Genomic DNA, 18,184 nt, shown 5'->3' with positions numbered 1-18,184 from the left:
TGCGGTAAAGCCAGGTTTCAATAAGCACTGCTCCTTACAAATCTTCCAAACATCACCATTAACACAGGACTCACATCACAAGAAACAAAATACAAGTGTGATCTCAAAGATTCCCCACAGGCACATGGGAATAGTAGCTCCATTTGGAAAAAAAGAGAAGAAAAAGATTTTTAAAGGTGGTAAAAAAGGGGAAACTTATTTCCACCCAGATCATAAGTTTTTTTCTGAATGTGAATGATGAAAATCATTTTCAGTTATAAGCAGGCAGCTTCATGAAATGTAACTGACATCTATAGAAAGAGATGCACAAGAGCAGATATTCAGTTAGCCTTAATGATGTTTCTTATAAGGGTCATGTGCTACACAAAGCATTACAAAAATTCTTTTATAGATCTTTTTCTTGAGATCCATTTAAAGTAACTAAAAATGTAAGAATACTAATGAAGCTGAAAATATTTATACAGTCTTAAATTCTAGCTGGTCATAAGTATCAAACATTCTTTTGTTACTGTCCCACTTTGGAATTCAATCGGATTGATAACTTACTTTGATATGGATCTCAAACAGGCAACTTATTAGCTGCTAAGACACTGAAAAGAATGTATAAATAAATATGATTTTAAACACAAAATTTTTTGGTGTTTCATTTAAAAATGGGTGATATCAATAAACAATTGCCCAGTTAGATTGTTTTTTTGTCCACAGTGATTAACAAAGAATGGTCAGATGTTTTCCGTTGAATCAGAACGATGAGGCAAATACTGAACAAATAAACCTTATCGTCTACTCTGGCTTATTTTTAAACTACTCTATCAAATTAAAAAAAAAAAAAAATACCATAAGGACAAGAAGAAAGAAAAGTATAGTTCACTATTTATTTATTTTCAATGACCAACACCAACTGGTTTTGGCACTAATTACTGATCACTGTGAAATGTAATAAAAAGTGCAAATAAAAAGCGTATTGTCTTTTAACATACAAAAGATGCTTCTTCCTGTCTCTCTGCTGCTAATTCCCATTTGTTGGAAGGATGAAACCTTCATTCTCTGAGCTAGAGAAACTAAAGAAAATCTAGGTTTTTGAGACAACACGGAAGTAGAAAAGAAATACTCTATCAAGCAGCCATTTTGCTGCCAGATCAAAGCTGGCTTTGCCTCAGAGACTTTACAACCAGAGCTATTAAGTTGCACTTCTGACAGTACCTATTGAATAGGGCTCAAACACTACAGCTCCAACATAGCTGAGGAGAATGAATAAATAAGCTTCAAGATAACCTTGTAAAAAATAACTTAAAAAATGAGAGTGGTGTGTCATGGAGGAAATCTCCATTTTCTTCTTAGGGACAAAAAGGAGAAGGGACCTCAGTTCTTTGATACAAACTTGGGAATGCTGGTCTTTCTAAGAAACAAGTCTGCTTTTTTTTTTTTCCTACAGTGTGATCCCTCTTGATCACAAAGTGTATCCATCTGCCAGCTTTGCACAGAGACAAGAACTACATCCTCTTTCTTTCATTTAATAGGTCACTTACACCCAGTCTTCAGTCATCTCAAATATAACCAAACAGTTTAGGTTTATAAGGTCTGCAATACAAGATTTGACCCACTGCCAACATGTTATTCACATTTCAGCGATTTAAGAACCTAATAACTAATTTATCCACACACAGAAATTTCTTCTTCATCCCTATTATGAAGGGTAGTTAGCTCACTGCCTAAAGCATGATTGCATAGAGCTCCTGTTTTAAAAACACTACCAAAGGTTACATGTGCATAATATCACTAAAGCACTCCAGCATATACTGCCAGATAAATAAACCTCCCTTTTTCAAATCCATCAGGCTCAACTAGCCTCAGCACTATCTCCTGGCAATGAATTACAAAGGTTAATTTTATGCTGTACAAAATAGCATTTTCTGTTTTATATTACTGCTTTAAAAATGTCTGGCTCCATCTCACAAACATCATTGAAAAATATAATATTCAGTCCTTCTTTCCTCATAATTTGTTATCTGTAATACATTCAGTTCTCTCATTACACTTTGTAAACTAGAAGACATAATCTTGCCAATCTTCATACTATGCTATTCAAATATATCTCAACATCTGTCCTTTGAGACCCTGTATTTGCTGCAGTTTCATAAAATGCAATGAGTTGAACTAAGATAGAGCTGATTGCAGGCATGATGGAGGGCATGTTTGCCTGTTACATATGGGGAATATGTTACCCATCACTTCTCCAAGCTTTCACAGGAGATAGTGTGTGGTGTTTGACTCCATTACTCCAGGCTACTGTGGTTGGTTGGAAGTCTGAAGTCCCTTAGATGCCTACAGCCTTGGAACACTTTACTCCCTTTGGGGTTTAGGTGGTACTGAAGGAAAGAGAGGAATTCTTGGAATAGACACTGTCACACTTTCCACCTGTAAAAAACTGGAGAATCCTCCATAGGCCTTATTAAAAGCTGAAACACAAGCATTTATTTAGAAAGAAGCACTCGATGACTCCATCATTAAATCACTTAGATTTAAGTGATTTAAGAGCTCTCCAGATATGTGTCCTTTGTGGAATTCCCTACCACTGTATGATCTAATTGAATTCAATATTATAGGTATAAAAAAATCTTGCAACTTACTTAGCTCCTTAGATAGACACAGCCTTTTTCTTTGAAGAAAAAAAACACCTTTTCCCAGAAAATTAATCAATCTACAAAATCATATTGAGCTTTCTAGTTTCTTGCATTTCTAAATCAGCTAGAAACTTCTGAGATTCCTAGGCATGGCTAACAGTAGTCCAATATACTTAATTCTAAGGACAACTGTATTAGGATACTCATATGTAAACCTGAAGTAGCTTCTCACCTAATAAGATATCTTAACAACCATTGTAATATTAATGACAACTGGTAACACTTTCTTGCGAGTAGATATTCACTTGACACAGAAATGTTTATCTTGTTAGATTTTAAGATCAACTCTCTTTAAGGGTGTGGAGAGAAGAATTAGTTTGTTGTCCTCTTGCAAACTGGAGAAACATAAATCTTAATGCAACCATGGTGCTATCAACTTGCATTATTAAATACTGACTCATGACTAAAGGATAGTCAGATTTAGTTGTTTGTTGCTTCTCTGGGGATTCAGGAAAAAATTACACAGCCAGGCCAATGGTGGATATCTTTGAAAACGCATTATATCATGGCAATATATAAAAGGAGCTAATAAAAACTTAAAACACATAAAAACAGATAAACAGGCAAATAAATAAGCACGCATATTTAGTCATAAACACATCCATGCTACATAAATCATCACTATACTTCTTACAAATGTAACATATAATTGATAAACCTGACTGGTCAGCTATTTGAAACACAGGATTATAAATACTGAGAAATATTTTTATAATGATAAAGTTTTGATGATACAGGATCTCACTAAAACTCCAGTTCTTGTTTCTATCTTTTTAATTTAAGGCACGATATAATTTCTCCAGACTGATTTTTTTCTTTCTTGAAACATCTTATGTTTTGTGCTATGGGAATCATCCTTACTAGTTTTCCAGGTACTTGTTACTTGCTATCAAACTAATATGGATTGTGACTCCTCCTCAAGAACTGATAGTATTTTTAAAGATCAAGAAAAATAAAGTTGGTTTGTATTCTGAATCAGTTCCCTGTAAAAAAGATAGATACAATAAATGTAATGAAATATGTTTTCATAATGTTTAGGTTGAGAAAGGTAGCCAACTGTGGCAGAGAAACCAAAAGCAGCATTTCAGTCTTGGTTCTCCAGATCTTGTGCAGCTCTTTGTTTATTTTAGCTATCACATCAATGGAGAAGAAAGAGACGTGGTACATATCTTGGAAGTGGAGCAGCACAGCTCAGAGCAAGGCATCTACAGGGACATTTCAACTTAACAAACTTGGCAGGAATCTTTCCTGTTCCAAGAGATTTCAGACTCTACTGATCAGTCTGTGATGGCGACAGGGCAGACCCTGTCCCTTAGGATCTCTAGTACTCTTCAGCATTTGTTCTTGCACGTGAGGCTGCATAGGATTCGGATCCAGTTGGGATGTGCACAGTGTGGGTGGGAGGCTTTTCAGTAAAGCCAGGGCCTAGAGAGATGCTTAAACTGCACCTTTGAGGGATGGGAAAACAGTGAACTATATCTCCAGGGAACACAGAGAAGACTTGGCAAATAGGGGGTGTGGAGGTGAGAGAGACAGGGAAAGGTGGGGACAAGGAGTTCCAGACCTGAGAAAGGAGTAGTTGTGGTAGGCATGGGGATAGGATTACATGTAGCAGTGTCAAGATGCAAGAACCTGGCTCCACATTTTGCTGAGCTCTTGTGATCTGCAGGCTGGCCCATCCCAGAGCTGGAGTTCCATGCACAATTAAACAGGGAAGATAAGATACTATTGTTTTGATTAACTCCATGTTCTACAATCCCATAATAAATGAATAGCCTGCCTATTGTGTTGTGCTGAGCAGCACAACAGGCTGAAATAGTTCATTAACTGAGTTTCTAATGAAATCAAGAATGTTAATTCTTTTCTAAATATCATTCTGTTTCTATTAATCTTCAGAAAACTTGCTACAAGAGATAGATAATTAGATTCCTAGTCACCATCCTGCTTTCTTATTTCAAGAGTTCTTCAAATGCTTAAATTCTTATACACTAAGTATTGCCCCAGTGTCTGCAACAACACCCACAAATAAGATTTGATAAGATCAGATTTGTCCCAGTAGAGAAAAGCAGAGTTCCCATCACGTTAGCACTAGAACCATTAACAAGCAATGCTTCAATATGGGGGTGGATTTTACACAACCAGGAATGAGGAGGTTTCAGTGAAAATGATGAGTGGATATGGAAGCGAAGTTGCTTTCAGTGTCCACTGTCATGCTGTCAAAGCAACTGAGAATGGCTTGATGGTGTTAAGTGGACTGTAACAGCATATGTGAAGGCAGGTTACCCAGTGGGACTCTTGCAGCACTTGCATCAGGATTGATCCAAAATGATAGCCAGGACAGAACAACAATTAGAAGTGTAGGAGCATAAACACCCATCATGTAAAATCCAACTTGTCTTCTTAAAGTGAAGATTACTTCTACACAAGTGTAATAACCTTTAAAGAAATAAATGCATATTAAAGTTTAATGTGCTTTGCAGGTCAACCACTTCAGATTACCATCTTCTACTCATTTTTCTGCTTAAGAACACAGGTTCATTGACTTGAATTTCTTTAAAAAGGCAAATAATTCAATTTGAAATATGTTCAAAACACAAATCAATGTAACCTGAAGGTGAGACTGGGAATGTGGTTCTCTGTGATCTATAAGCACCCTCTGCCTTTTCACAGCATGTCAATAACCAGCAGCTGACACGAGCGTTATCTTCAATCTGGCTTCAACGTGCAGGCCAGTTACAACCAATGGGATTGGGCAGTCATACCAGCTTAAGCTCATACGAAAGTTCTACTTAGAATTAATTTGCAAATAAGATGGAAGAAAAAAATATTTACTTAGAAAGGGTAGAATGGAAAGAGGTGACCCGAAAGTGACCCTAAGCAGAGATTCTCCTAATACTGAAAGCTGATATAGGTAACTCCTAAAATTGGTAAAGAATTTTTACAAAAGGCTCTAAAACACACTTAATTTTGAGGAGTATTGCATCAAAGCTTTTAAAATGAAAAGCTCAAACATACTAACACTTCAGAAAATATATAATAAGATGTATTCAACAAAATAAATAAATAAATAAATAAACCTGCAGATATTAGAAATTTGCTGGAGATAACAGAAGGATACATCATAAACTACTCTACAACAAGAAGGCATTCTTGAATTACATTAGAACAATACCAAAACAAGTCAATATCTAACTGTAAAAAAAGAATTGGTGTACACATTATTTAGAATGTAGAATCTACTTATCTTGTGTATTTTATAAAACAAATGTCCTATAATGATCAGTCATTTCAAAATATCGGCGAGCCTACAATAATCACAACAACAGCAAAAAACAGAAATACTCCTTTGCTGTGCAGAAGACCATAACTGGTATTTTGCAGTCTTCTATCTTTGACAATGTTCTCTAGTCACACAACTTCTGAATAATTTCTAGGAATTTTAGGTTTTACATTCAAACAAGGGGAGATTGTAAATATCGTTACTTATTTGCTTTCTGCCAGAAATGCATTATTGTTATAGTCCAACTTTATTCTCTACTTAGACAGGTATGATAAAACACATCAGTTGGTGTAAATGGTCAGAAGGTTAAATTCTCTGCAGTTAGCAACAATTTCTTTCATAGGTCATACCTTAGAAAACTTGCTTGTACTTGTAACATTACCTCTTGTTTACTTTATAAAATCGTTACTATAATTAATTTTAATTATGTGCACAACATCTGCACTGTAAAAAGTCTTCAATATAAGAATTAAAGGTACACCAAACAGCTGCTGATTCCTGAAAGCAGCCTTTAAAATACTTCATCGTACTTACCTGTTCAATTCACATTAATGAAGTATTAATTCCAGATTTGATTATAAGCTAAACATGGATGATTTTCATTTTTAAACAAAAAGGATTAGCAATAAAATAATTATGCAAACTTTCTTAAAATTAATGTTGCAACTCAGCTGAGTCTGATGTCTCTTCTAATGACCTTTTCATTAATGGTCACATCACATACACACACAAAAATGTGACCATCTTGCTGAGCACTTTGCAAAGTGACATTTTAGTTTATGGTTTCAAGACATTGCAACTTTAAAGAGCAATGCTAACAGTTTAATTGTAAAGCATGTAATGATTAAGTCTTAGATTTTTCTTTAAGATTCCAGAAACCCTAAAAATACCTGAGATACCCAAATATCAATTTTTAGATGTTTAGCCTTAGTTTTATGACAAAACATAAAATTATGACGCTAACTTTGACAACACAATTACAAGACAGCAATTTGGAGTAAGTGTTCCTTTCTGCCCTGGAATGAAATGGAAGTCTCTTTGTACTATATCCAATTTTCCCATGTTTATGAGTTTTACTTGGGAATTGCAAAATAAATCTATTTAATTTTCCATGACTTCATAGCCTAATTTTTCAGTAAACTCATTAGTTATTTAAGAATAAAATACATTTCTGACTGCTAAGAAACCTTTTATCATTTCCAAATTTGGATTTAAATGTCAACTATTGGTTGTGCTTTCATCTAAACAGCATTATAGAATCACAGAAACACAGAATGACCCAGGTTGGAAGGGACCTCAAGGATCACGTAGTTCCAACCCCCCTGCCTGGCAGGGCCACCAAACATACACCTTTACTAGATCAGGTTGCCCAGGGCCCTGTCCAACCTGGTCTTGAACTCCTCCAAGGACGGGGCATCCACAACCTCCTTGGGCAGCCTGTTCCAGGGCCTAACCACTCTCCTAGTAAAGAACTTCCCCCTAACATCCAACCTAAATCTTTTAACTTAAAACCATTTCCCCGTGTCCTGCTATTGTCAGCCCATTATTCTGAGGAGAGGTAATTTCACACTATTTTCAAATGTAAATAATCTGAGATACAGAATTATGTATTTAGTAAGGTAAGAACTCATTAATTTTGCAGATAAAAAATAACATTCAATTTCAATTATCTCTTTCAAACTTCATTCCTTAACTCCAAGCTATATAAGGACTACCTAAGATCTCTTCACACTTGGGATCTAGCTGAAAAATAACTGTAAGTAACAGACCCTCAACAGCAGCTTAATAGTCAGCAAGAAACTTGAAAAGGAACCTTGCAGAAAAGCTTCAGTGCCACAGCTGTCTTCTTTTTAATGGGAGACTAGTACATATGATGTAATAGCACTGACTAAAACACAACCTGCTGACTTGAGTTGTTATGAAAAGTCTTGTTGTTGCCACAGTATGTGAGTAGTTTGGATAAAATTATAGGCAGAAATTAATCAAAGTAGAAATGATAAATAGTTAGAAGCCAGAAAGCATTGCAGAATTTTTTTGTCCACACTCAAATACAATCTCAGGACCGAATCAATACAGAGCTAAGGACTGCAAACAGCTTTCTGCGGTGACACATCTCAAGAACACTTAGAGAAAAGAAGAGCCTTCAGGAAAAAAAATTTAAAGTTGCACTCTAATACAATCAATTTTTGGAACAAACGTTAAAAGAGAAAACCCGAATTACCCTACTTTGGCTTCAGGTAGCACAATTCTACATGAATTGCCCATCAGAAAAGTGCTTTCAAGAATAGAAAATTAACCAGACTGGCAAGATCAGGGACACATAAATCAAGAAAAATATTTAATTTCATTTAATTCTCAATCTAGACTTTAAGTATTGGAATTAGTTTGCAGTACTTATATGTGATTGTTACAATGACATGTACTATGGGTTAGCTAAAAGTAATTAATTTCCTCCCATGAAATGTAAGACGTACTGGAGAATAAATCATTATCTACAAATAGTAACAGAAGGAAGCTTAAAGTTTTTACCATGAAAACCACTTATATCACCTACCTGTGCCTTTGTAATACTTGGTACAGTTACCATATTCAATATCCTCCTTTTTAATATCAAACTGAGGCAGAGCAATTTTCTCTAACTGTACAGGATCTCCAGACTGCCAGATAAAGCGTAAGTCATCAGTTGTGTAACCAACTACAAGGACAAAACAATAATTATTATTTAATGTCCCATCTTAATCAAAGTCAAAGTAATCTCAGCAATAAAATCTAGCATGTATTTACCACATATATTTCTTTCTCAATTTTTTAATTTCCTATTCAAAGAATAAGAAAAAAATGATAATCCACAACTGAATTTTTATGTAGTTCTATATTAAGACTTAGCAGGGGGAACACTATATTATTGGCAATATTTCAATGACTGAGAGGTGTTTATTACAGAAATCACTGTCTAAACAAAGCAAAGCTCTAGATTCTACAGCTTTAAACTCTGTGTGATCATTCATACTCCATTTCAGTAAAGCATGAAAAACATACTGAATTTCAACTATGCTCACAAGTCCTAGTAACTACAACATAAATTAACACTGCACCTACTTAATAACTACTTGATTATCTAATTATTTGGCTTTTGTGTGAAAAAAACCTTTTTACTTAGTTGTTCAGATTAAAAGCCCTGATTCATAAAATCAGGAAATACATAACAGGAAATTTAAGTAGGCATGTAGCCCTATTGAAATCAAGTCAGTACGTCAGCACCATCAAAGTCTCTTGAAGACAGAGAGACCCCAGCATATATCTAAAGCATGACTTATACATCACCACTATGTAAGAGGTAGTGGTAGTAGCCCCTTTGTAAGATCAGATCACAAGATGACCAAAAAAAGGACTAGCAGGGAAGAGATGTCTGCACACATCCACAACAAATCTTGAAACCGTTCTGAAAAGTTTTCATACAAAATGCTCTCAAATATTGGCATCAAATAATCTTCTTTTGTTACAGTACCTCAGGAGTTATCAGTAACACAAGTATCCGCAAGGGGATAAAATGGACCCTGACACTGTACAAAAAACAGAGGCTGTGGAAGTTAAAACCACCAGGGGAAACCGTGGATTCTTTTTTCCAAACAATATGTCTCCATTCTACTAAGCTAATTGCAGTTGTTTCTGTAATACTGATTTGTTGTCATTGCATTTAATAGCGAAAGCTCGAATCAGAGTGCATGGTGACATAACCATAAGAAACACTTTTCATAGGGAAATTTATGTTGGTGGGAAACAGTGAATATTCACTTCAAGATTCATTACAAAATGTGTTTTTATGCAAAGATGACTTTACATACAGCTTTCCAATTGCATCTTGCAGCGCTGTGTATCCATAGGAAATAAGGTCAAGTCCAAAGGGCATGACAGAGTAATAGACAATCTAAAAATACAGAAAGAGAATACAGAAATAGGGTGAGCTGTCATGTAAGGAGCAGATTGCACTGAGAAAAATAAATAAATAAAAATCCTAGGTATTTGACTCACAGTTTCTAAAATAGCAGGAAAAAAATAACAGAAGTTATAATAAATAGCAGTTCAAAACTTGGGTATCTACCAGAAATCTAAGTACCTCTAGTAGTCTAATAATGCAGTGTTAAACATACAGAATTTCACAAACTTGAGGACTACTAGTGCATGGCAAAAGTCTTCTAAAAAAGACTTAAAGACACAACCAAACCAAAGGTCCACACCAAAAAGAAATCCATCTCCAGCAGCGGATACAGATACAGCCTCATTAATGCTGAGGGGAAGAATCACCTTCGACCTGCGGGCCACGCTCTTTTTAGTGCACTCCAGTTGGCCTTCTTGGCCTGAAGGGCATGCAACTGGATCATGGTCAACCTGCTGTCCACCCGGACACCCAGCTTTTTCTCTGCAGAGCTCCTCCCCAGCAGGTCAGCCCCTAAACTATACTGATGTATGTTCCTCCTCAGGACTCTGCCCTTGCCCTTGTTGAACCCCATAAGTTTCTCCTCTGCCCAACTCTCCAACCTGTGTAGGTCTTGTTAAATGACAGCACAACTTTCTCCCATTTTATTATGCTTCCAGAAAATAGGTAACTATATAAAAGGTTTAAATGTTGTTACTAGTACTAGCTTACTTAATATGTTCCTTTAAAATGATATATTAACATACATACATTTCAAATTTTAGCACATCCTGTGCTATCAACCTACATGTTTTGAAACATCTCCCGATGCATTTTCATACATTTCATTTTTGCCAGCATTGTTTAAAAATTGCCACATATGTTTAAATGTTAATCAAAAACAGTGTTACTAAGGCTAACAGTATGTGTATCTCCCAGCAAGTCGTGAATTGACTAAAGTCAGGAAGAGTATGAATTTATCAACAAAATACCTCATGCTGACTAGGACATCTCCATCCCGAAATATAAAAAGAAGGATATTTTCTTGAGTGACATCATGGAAGTTAGCATTTTTTTCATTTGCAAAGAACAAATCTGGCTTCCAAAGACACTTAAACATTGTTGGGTCCACCGTCAGAGTGTCTGAACCCCTCCAGTCGTTGGGCAGTTTGAGTCTGGGGTCATTCCACTTCTGCCTTAGAAAGATGTTCACTCTGTAATCCTGATGGGGAGAATGCATAAGAATTAGACCAGACAAAAACCTAGCCAAAAAAAAAAAAACAATTAAGGAGAAAGAATACCATTCTATCAGAGTCACAGAAGAAAAGCAATTCATGCCTTGATTTTTCTATCACAAATGTAGGTATGAACCATTATTCAAATAGTATTAGTACATTCTAATTTTAAGGCAATCTACTAATAGCAGATAGACTATATATCAGATTTGAATAATCTTTTTAATTATTATTATTAATTTTTTTTTAAAGGAAAGGACCTCCCAGGATTCTTTCTTCATCCCCTCTGACAGTAGCCATGTTACACAGGCACAAAGAAAAGTAGGCAGCAGCACAGAGACAGCCATTGTTTGACTACACTGATTTACTGCAGCTGCTAGCGCAGCATCACTTCTACCAGTGAATCCTGGAAGTGTAAACTCCTGTTTGTTATACAGTTGGTTAAGTAGCATGCTGATGGCAATATAACACCTTATAAAAGCATTCTCCACTTCGTTAATGGCACAGTGATGGCAATACGCCACACCATAAAAGTAGAAAACAGACCAGGAAGATAGCAGACTTTAAATTACAAACACAGATTACAGCTTTGGGACCTCTAATAGTGATCTGGGGCTATTTCAGTAGGAAAACTGGTGACTGTACAACATAAGCCCTGAGGCAGCATGTGTGAAAACAGGCATGGAACAGGTCACAAAAATTAAGACTAAATCAAGATATTACATAGAGGAAACTTCCTTCCAAATTCAGCAGGAGTTTTAGTCAAGGATGGACAACCATGCTCAATGAGAACCAAATTTTGCTGTTGGGAATTGGAGTAGCATGTGTCTTAGGGCAGAATGAAACCCACATGCGCACTGTCCTCAGTGAAAGCTGTGTGCATCCAAAGGAAAAAATCTGACCTTGTATGTCAGTTATGATTTTTCAGTCTTACATCTAAGTCTTTTTGCTTTTCAGATTTATATTTAATCAAATGCCTCTTTTTTTTTAATGCAAATGTAAATCAGGCAGATCACATACAGAGAAATGAACAGAGATATTGTTAAAACAAAGTAGAAGACAAAAATAAAATCAGATTCTATAATTAAAGTAAATCTCTCTGTAGTCTTCCTAGCTGTATTTTTTACAGTGTGTTTTTTTGTAATAATTATTTATTAGGCACAAAGCATCCTGAGATTACAGCTGCTGGGTTTTACAATTATTTTTAAAAAAGGGAGATATCTGGGAGTGATGGCTCACGACACATTTCTTATTTGGCAATGAATTCAACATTAAAAAAAAACAAAGCGTAGTGTACATGCTAGTATCTTCTTAAGCATTTTTCTGTTGATATATTGTGAATTCTCTTCTGCAACACTAGGTATAAGCTATATATTTACAGTCCAAAGCAAGTACCATGTTGAGATACTTATGCTAATTCTTGATTAGGATCTCATGCAGAGTAGTTTGCCCTACTGATTCCCTCTGTTAATCCCCTTTGCACACGTTCCCGTGTCCAGCCCAGGTATTTCTTTACTACAACAGACTGTGTAATGTTTTTCTCCACTGCATTATAACTAAAACCAAAGCATCAAAACTAAACAGAAAGATCTGAGGCAACATTTATTAATTTGCATAGTTTCCCAAATGGAGTAATACATTTTCAGATTCAGAACTTATACTGCAATTAGGTTCAATGTAGGCTTGAAAAAGTGGTCTGGATGAGCCACATGGTCTCCCTCCCATAAATTTTACAGATGTTTATTGAATATTGCAAAATGATCAATATTTTGAAGTAAAAGGGGGTCAAATAAAAATTCAAAAGCCTGTCTATAGGGGAAAAAAAGAGATGATCATTACCAGTAAGACAAGAACAGTGGAGGCAAAAAAAATCACTGAAGTATTCTATACGGCTTTGCTTTCCCATTAAACTCCAACAGAAGGCAAGCTGTTTTCATGGGAAGTTGAAAGGGGAGGACTTCTAGGAAATATTTCAAATGCAACCTACTAAACAGTGGGCATGTGGCCAGAAAAACTCCTCAGGCCAGAAGCTAGGCATAGCCAATACTTCTCTCTCTGAAAACTGGAGCACACAGTAGATCATGAAAGGCTTTTTCTACATGACCTACAATGATACAAAGAAAGCATAACAGCACTCTCTTTAAACAGAGTAGTCATAGAGTGCTGTCTTTTAATGTAGCAAATTGCATTCATATGATTAAAAGAAGAAAAGTTAAATAAAAGCATGAACATTAAGAAGACTTTTCTGTAAGTTTTTAAATTAAAGGAGGAGAAGGAAGTGGGTTTTGAGTTAGAAAAGAAAGGTTACACTGCAAATACAAACCTTAAGAATGAATAGCCATTGTAGACAGAAGGTCAGATCCTTAGTACAGCTAAAACATTATAGCCTTATGAATATTTATAAAATAAAGGAGCTATCCCTAGAAATCCCTGACTTGTCTATAACAGTTCCTAAGTGCAACATAATCCCTATATTACCCTACAAATCTGTACTCTAAAGCAATCTCTGGAAAATTGGAAGAGTTAGCATGGGGATCCTAGACAAGTACTCTAAAAAGCCAAAAGACAACAAGATACAGGAGTTCAAGCAAAGGGAGCTTACTGAAAAGTAGCAGTTCTGGTATGAGCCTTCCTCTGTTTTAGCTGTAAAAATTCTTATTCACTCTGTAGTTGCTATTTATTTATTTGTTCATTTAATTTTCCCCAGTTAACTTGCTTGATATGTGTGGGAACATGTGGAAATTCTCTCTAGTACTCAACAATACAACATGAACTCTACTTATACTAGAAATGGAGCAATCGTTTGCCTTTTGTTTTTTGCACAAGTTCGATTAAAACTGTATAGAATGGACATAGGATCAATGTTATGCCTCCAACAATCTTGCTTCTAACCTGTTAACACTTTTCTACAACAAAATCCTTTCTCTCTTAAAGCAGACTCTGCCTCAGCAGGCAGTCAACCACTCTATTTTTGTTGGTGAAGAGCAAATTGCACAGCTAAGAAAGTCAATAGTTACGGGACAATAAAGATAGAAAGCAAAAATAATTGATTCTCACCAAAGGAGCCAAATAGTGAATTTGACATTAAGTCATAAAATTACTTCCCATGTCCTTGGCCAGTCTAAGGCCACTGACACTGACAAAGCAGTCTGGTACACCACCTGACAACCCTTCATGCCCACAGGGGACAGGCTTACAGAGTTCTGGTCCCAGTAATGTATCTGCCTGCCTTCCTTCCTCTCAGTCTAGCAACAGTTTTATTCCCCATTTTAACCCTGAATGAATAATGTGCCTGTCTCAGCACCCACCTCTGCCTCCTGCTCCATCTCTGTTTTGATATATTCACTTTCATGCTATGATCCTCCTGTGTTCAGCTGAAACAGACTGCGCAACTTGTCCAAGTACGTAGTCTTTTGCAGAATGAGTCATACTCTCGATGTATGAGATTCCCCATCAAACTCAGATGATGGAGAAACATTATTATTACATATGATAAGGAAGGAAAATATGAAGTTCAGACAAAAAAGCTAGCCCTTGTGAACCAAGGCATCACAAAAATTGGCTGGACATAGAAATTTAAATAAAAGCATAACATGAGGATGGTGTCTGAAGCTCTAAAATATGAAGGAAAGCATGACTATCTTACACAACATACTACTAAATCTGTGAATGACTAGACAGGAATTCACAGGCAGGCATATATGCATTGCTGTAGAGAGGATACTTTATTTTTTTGAGAGATGCACACGCCTTACGTCCATGTTTTGTTACTATTAGGATGCGGTTAATTGTAAAAAAGCCTCTGTAAAAGTCACTTTTTAAAGCATGTAGTAAATCTCAAAAACTTGAAAGGGCCATCTGGTTTAATATACCTGCCATTTTAGATACTCATTTCACTCCTACTTTCCTCCTTTTCCTCCCTGCTCCTTTAAACTCCAGTCCTCCTTTTGTTTTCAGGAAATAAATCTCAAAATATCTTCATCTTACATTCTTTGTTTTAATATCACTTCCTGCTAATGCCATTAGCTGACTTACTATCATTTTCAATCAACTCTAAATCCTTTATTCACTCCTAGCAATGAAACAGGAATTTCTGGCCAATCTGCTCAAAAGCTACTTCAGCCATTGCATCTGTTTAACTCTGAGCAACTCCACAGCCTCACTGAAATGTCATTAAGAGTAACACATGAACTGGTTCTGAATTTTAAGCAGGTACTGATTTTGATGTGCAACAAAAGGTGTTTTATTATTTATTAGCTCTACTGTGGTTTATTGTTTCTCTGCCACTGGGACTAGGAATGCTGCCTCAGCCACAGCAGTAGATAAGCAACCAGATCTGAGGAATTGCCCCCATGTTCTGGACCCAGCAAAGCATCGCACCTGTTTCTTCAGTGGATGATGTGGCAGTGCCTTGGGACTCCAGAGCCTGAGTATATGCCCTGGCTGTGGCTTCTCATGTACTGGGCAAAACAGTTTTTTAAACAAAAGAAAAACCCAGACTGGGTCATAATATCTTAAATAATGAAATGTGTTGTTTTTTTCCCTGATATTTTTCACAGTATTTATTGGAAAAGTCACACAGTAAATAAACAGGACAGTAAGGTCACCAATAGTCCACCACTTTTTTCTTCCTACTCCTTACCCCTCAGAAACCTATAGAACACAGAACATACATGCTTGAGATCTTTGCATGTATGTTCACTTTGCACATTTTTCAGATTTCCTTTCACACACATCAGACTCTAAAAGCTATGACAACCTGTGACAAAAAAACAATTAAACAGATTCACAGATTTACAGCGAAAGGCACAGTCTATCACTAGTCCCATCACCTCTCAGTCTGTGCAGTCAAAACAATCACGTACAGTTTATGTTTCATAATCCTCAGCCTGAATTTTTAATGGATAAGAAAATCTACATGCATGCTACATTCAGTGCATTTCAGTCTTACCATAGTCGTCTCTTGAATTGACCCAAAGCTGTTAATGAAGATATTGACTGCCACATCGACTGGAATTCCTTTAAAAAGAAAATAAAAGATTTCTAGTCATTTGCACAATCCAGTAAAGGTACATTATCTTTCCTTTGTGGCTGCCTTTGAGTGGTATCACAATGTGAAACACGTTTTATAACTTTGTATTTTCAAATTAATATATACAGATTGTTTTCAAAAGCTATGGTATAATCTGTTTGCATTGAAGCCATAAGAATCATTTTCACAAGAAAACAAAAAAAAAAAACCTCTAATTCCAGAGCACTAAGCTTACAGCATTTCATTGACCACAAGTCAATGAGCCATTTTCAAATTCCATGATATCCTGCTATCATAGAATCCACCATCCAAAAATATTACTTTTACATGCAGTGCAATAGACAGAGGCAATTCACATCTCTAGTGGTGGACACATTCAACTGCCAAAGATACAACATTGATCTATCATCCCAAGTAACTGTTCATGATTTATGATGACATATTTACTTAAACTGTAAGAGGATACTACTTCGTGCAAGTCCAGTGTATAAATGTACCAGAGTACATAGAGGGGATAAAAACTGTTTCATGCAGATTTCACAGCTACCTAACTTGAGGGGGAGAGAAGCAAAAGGCTGCTCCATTTTACAATGATTATCAACTTGGCAAGAAAAATTTTGAGAAGCCAGCAGCTGTGAAGATATCAAGATGGACTGGATTTTTTGTCTCTTTTCCACAGCCAGGATTACTATAGCTGAAGAGGGCTGGTGTGACAGCTGCTACATCTGCCCTCTGTCACCCTGCGGGAATGGATAGGCAGTCATCTATCTGGTGTTAACAGAGGGTTATCATGAAGTGGGGGGTAGTAGCCTGATGGTTATGAGAATTATGGTTCACTAGTTTTATTTAGCACCTGTATGTTGAGAGAGTCAGTACACACACTAGATAGATGCATCTGTTGTCACACTACTGCAACTGCTTAGCTCAGTGGAATCCTTTCTATTTTCAGAAACAAAAAAGATGTAAGAGTATAAGACTATCTGGACAGAGAGAACAACTACATTACAAAGTAATGTCTTGTTTAATAGTTGGCTCATCTACATACAATATTCCAGGGTACATATAAAACATAAATTCAAACTTAGTAAGTTTTCATGGCTCATCAGAAAATCACTAAAAATAAAATTTCATTTTTTCAGTGAACCAGTTTGTTTTTTGTCAGCCGGATCAGTTAAGTGTAGTTCTTTCAGTTATTCACTAAGTGGAATATTGCATTTAATGCCTTACGCCAGTGACAGAATACCTGCTGCACCACTGGTAGCCAGGAGTCCCTATCAGATTTGAATAGGAACTGCAGCCCAAGGAAGCCAGTCATGCGTGAGGAACATTTTAACACGGGCAAATCACTTGTCAGAAAATGTTCTTTTTTTCCACTTCTTTGTAAGCTAACATTAAATGTCCTGTCCTTTTCTTCAGACTCAATTCTAATCAGAGTGCCATCAGGGATATCAGAAATACAAATCAATCTGCAATATGCTCTACCAGTGGCTACAAGCCTGTTGTGCTGAGGAGCAGGTAGAACAGAGGATAGACATTTATTTTTTGTGGCAAACACATAAATGTGATTCTACAGGGAATAAGAGAGATGAAGGAAACCTGCTAAGAATTGAGTTTAATGCAGTTTTAAAGTTTGGTTAAATAGAATCCGAAATCTGAAACTGGTCTCTTCAAAAGCACAATACAGATTACAGACATCCAAAGTTCTCATGCTATTGCTATGTGTTACAGTAACTCCTAACCTAAGTATAATTAAGCTGTACAAAGAATGTATGTAAACTTCATCGTGTGTAATATAAAAAAAAATCCTGTCTTTTTTCCAGCAGGGAAATAATCTAGTTCCTGAAAAGTACAACTTGAAGCTGTATAACCACTACAGGTTTTGCAGACTATATGTATTTCAGCCTTTTCTGTATATGAAAGAAAATCACATTTGCCTACATGGAAGATTCCTACAACAGTTGCTTGCAACAATGTTATCTCAGAATCACACATGCTTAAATTCATCATCTATTTGAAATCCCAAACCTTGTAAGCACT

General features: G+C 36.1%; 1 protein-coding gene across 4 annotated transcripts in view; it reads right to left on the bottom strand.

The window, feature by feature from the left end:
* The window catches only part of GLRB (glycine receptor beta), a 47,279-nt gene that overhangs the window by 14,255 nt on the left and 14,840 nt on the right, over positions 1-18,184 (bottom strand). For 3 of the 4 annotated variants that reach the window (XM_032444354.1, XM_015860995.2, XM_015860994.2), the window contains exons 4-8: positions 16,067-16,134; positions 10,873-11,102; positions 9,810-9,892; positions 8,519-8,659; positions 4,968-5,120 (exon numbers count right to left, since the gene is read on the bottom strand). In XM_032444354.1, coding sequence (XP_032300245.1) covers positions 4,968-5,120; positions 8,519-8,659; positions 9,810-9,892; positions 10,873-11,102; positions 16,067-16,134 — 675 coding nt within the window. The remainder of the gene's footprint in view (positions 1-4,967; positions 5,121-8,518; positions 8,660-9,809; positions 9,893-10,872; positions 11,103-16,066; positions 16,135-18,184) is intronic. The other variant, XM_015860996.2, reaches the window with a different exon arrangement.

This window comes from Coturnix japonica, chromosome 4, assembly GCF_001577835.2.
Source record: "Coturnix japonica isolate 7356 chromosome 4, Coturnix japonica 2.1, whole genome shotgun sequence".
NCBI lineage: Eukaryota > Metazoa > Chordata > Aves > Galliformes > Phasianidae > Coturnix > Coturnix japonica.
This window is presented reverse-complemented; position numbering and strand designations above follow the sequence as displayed.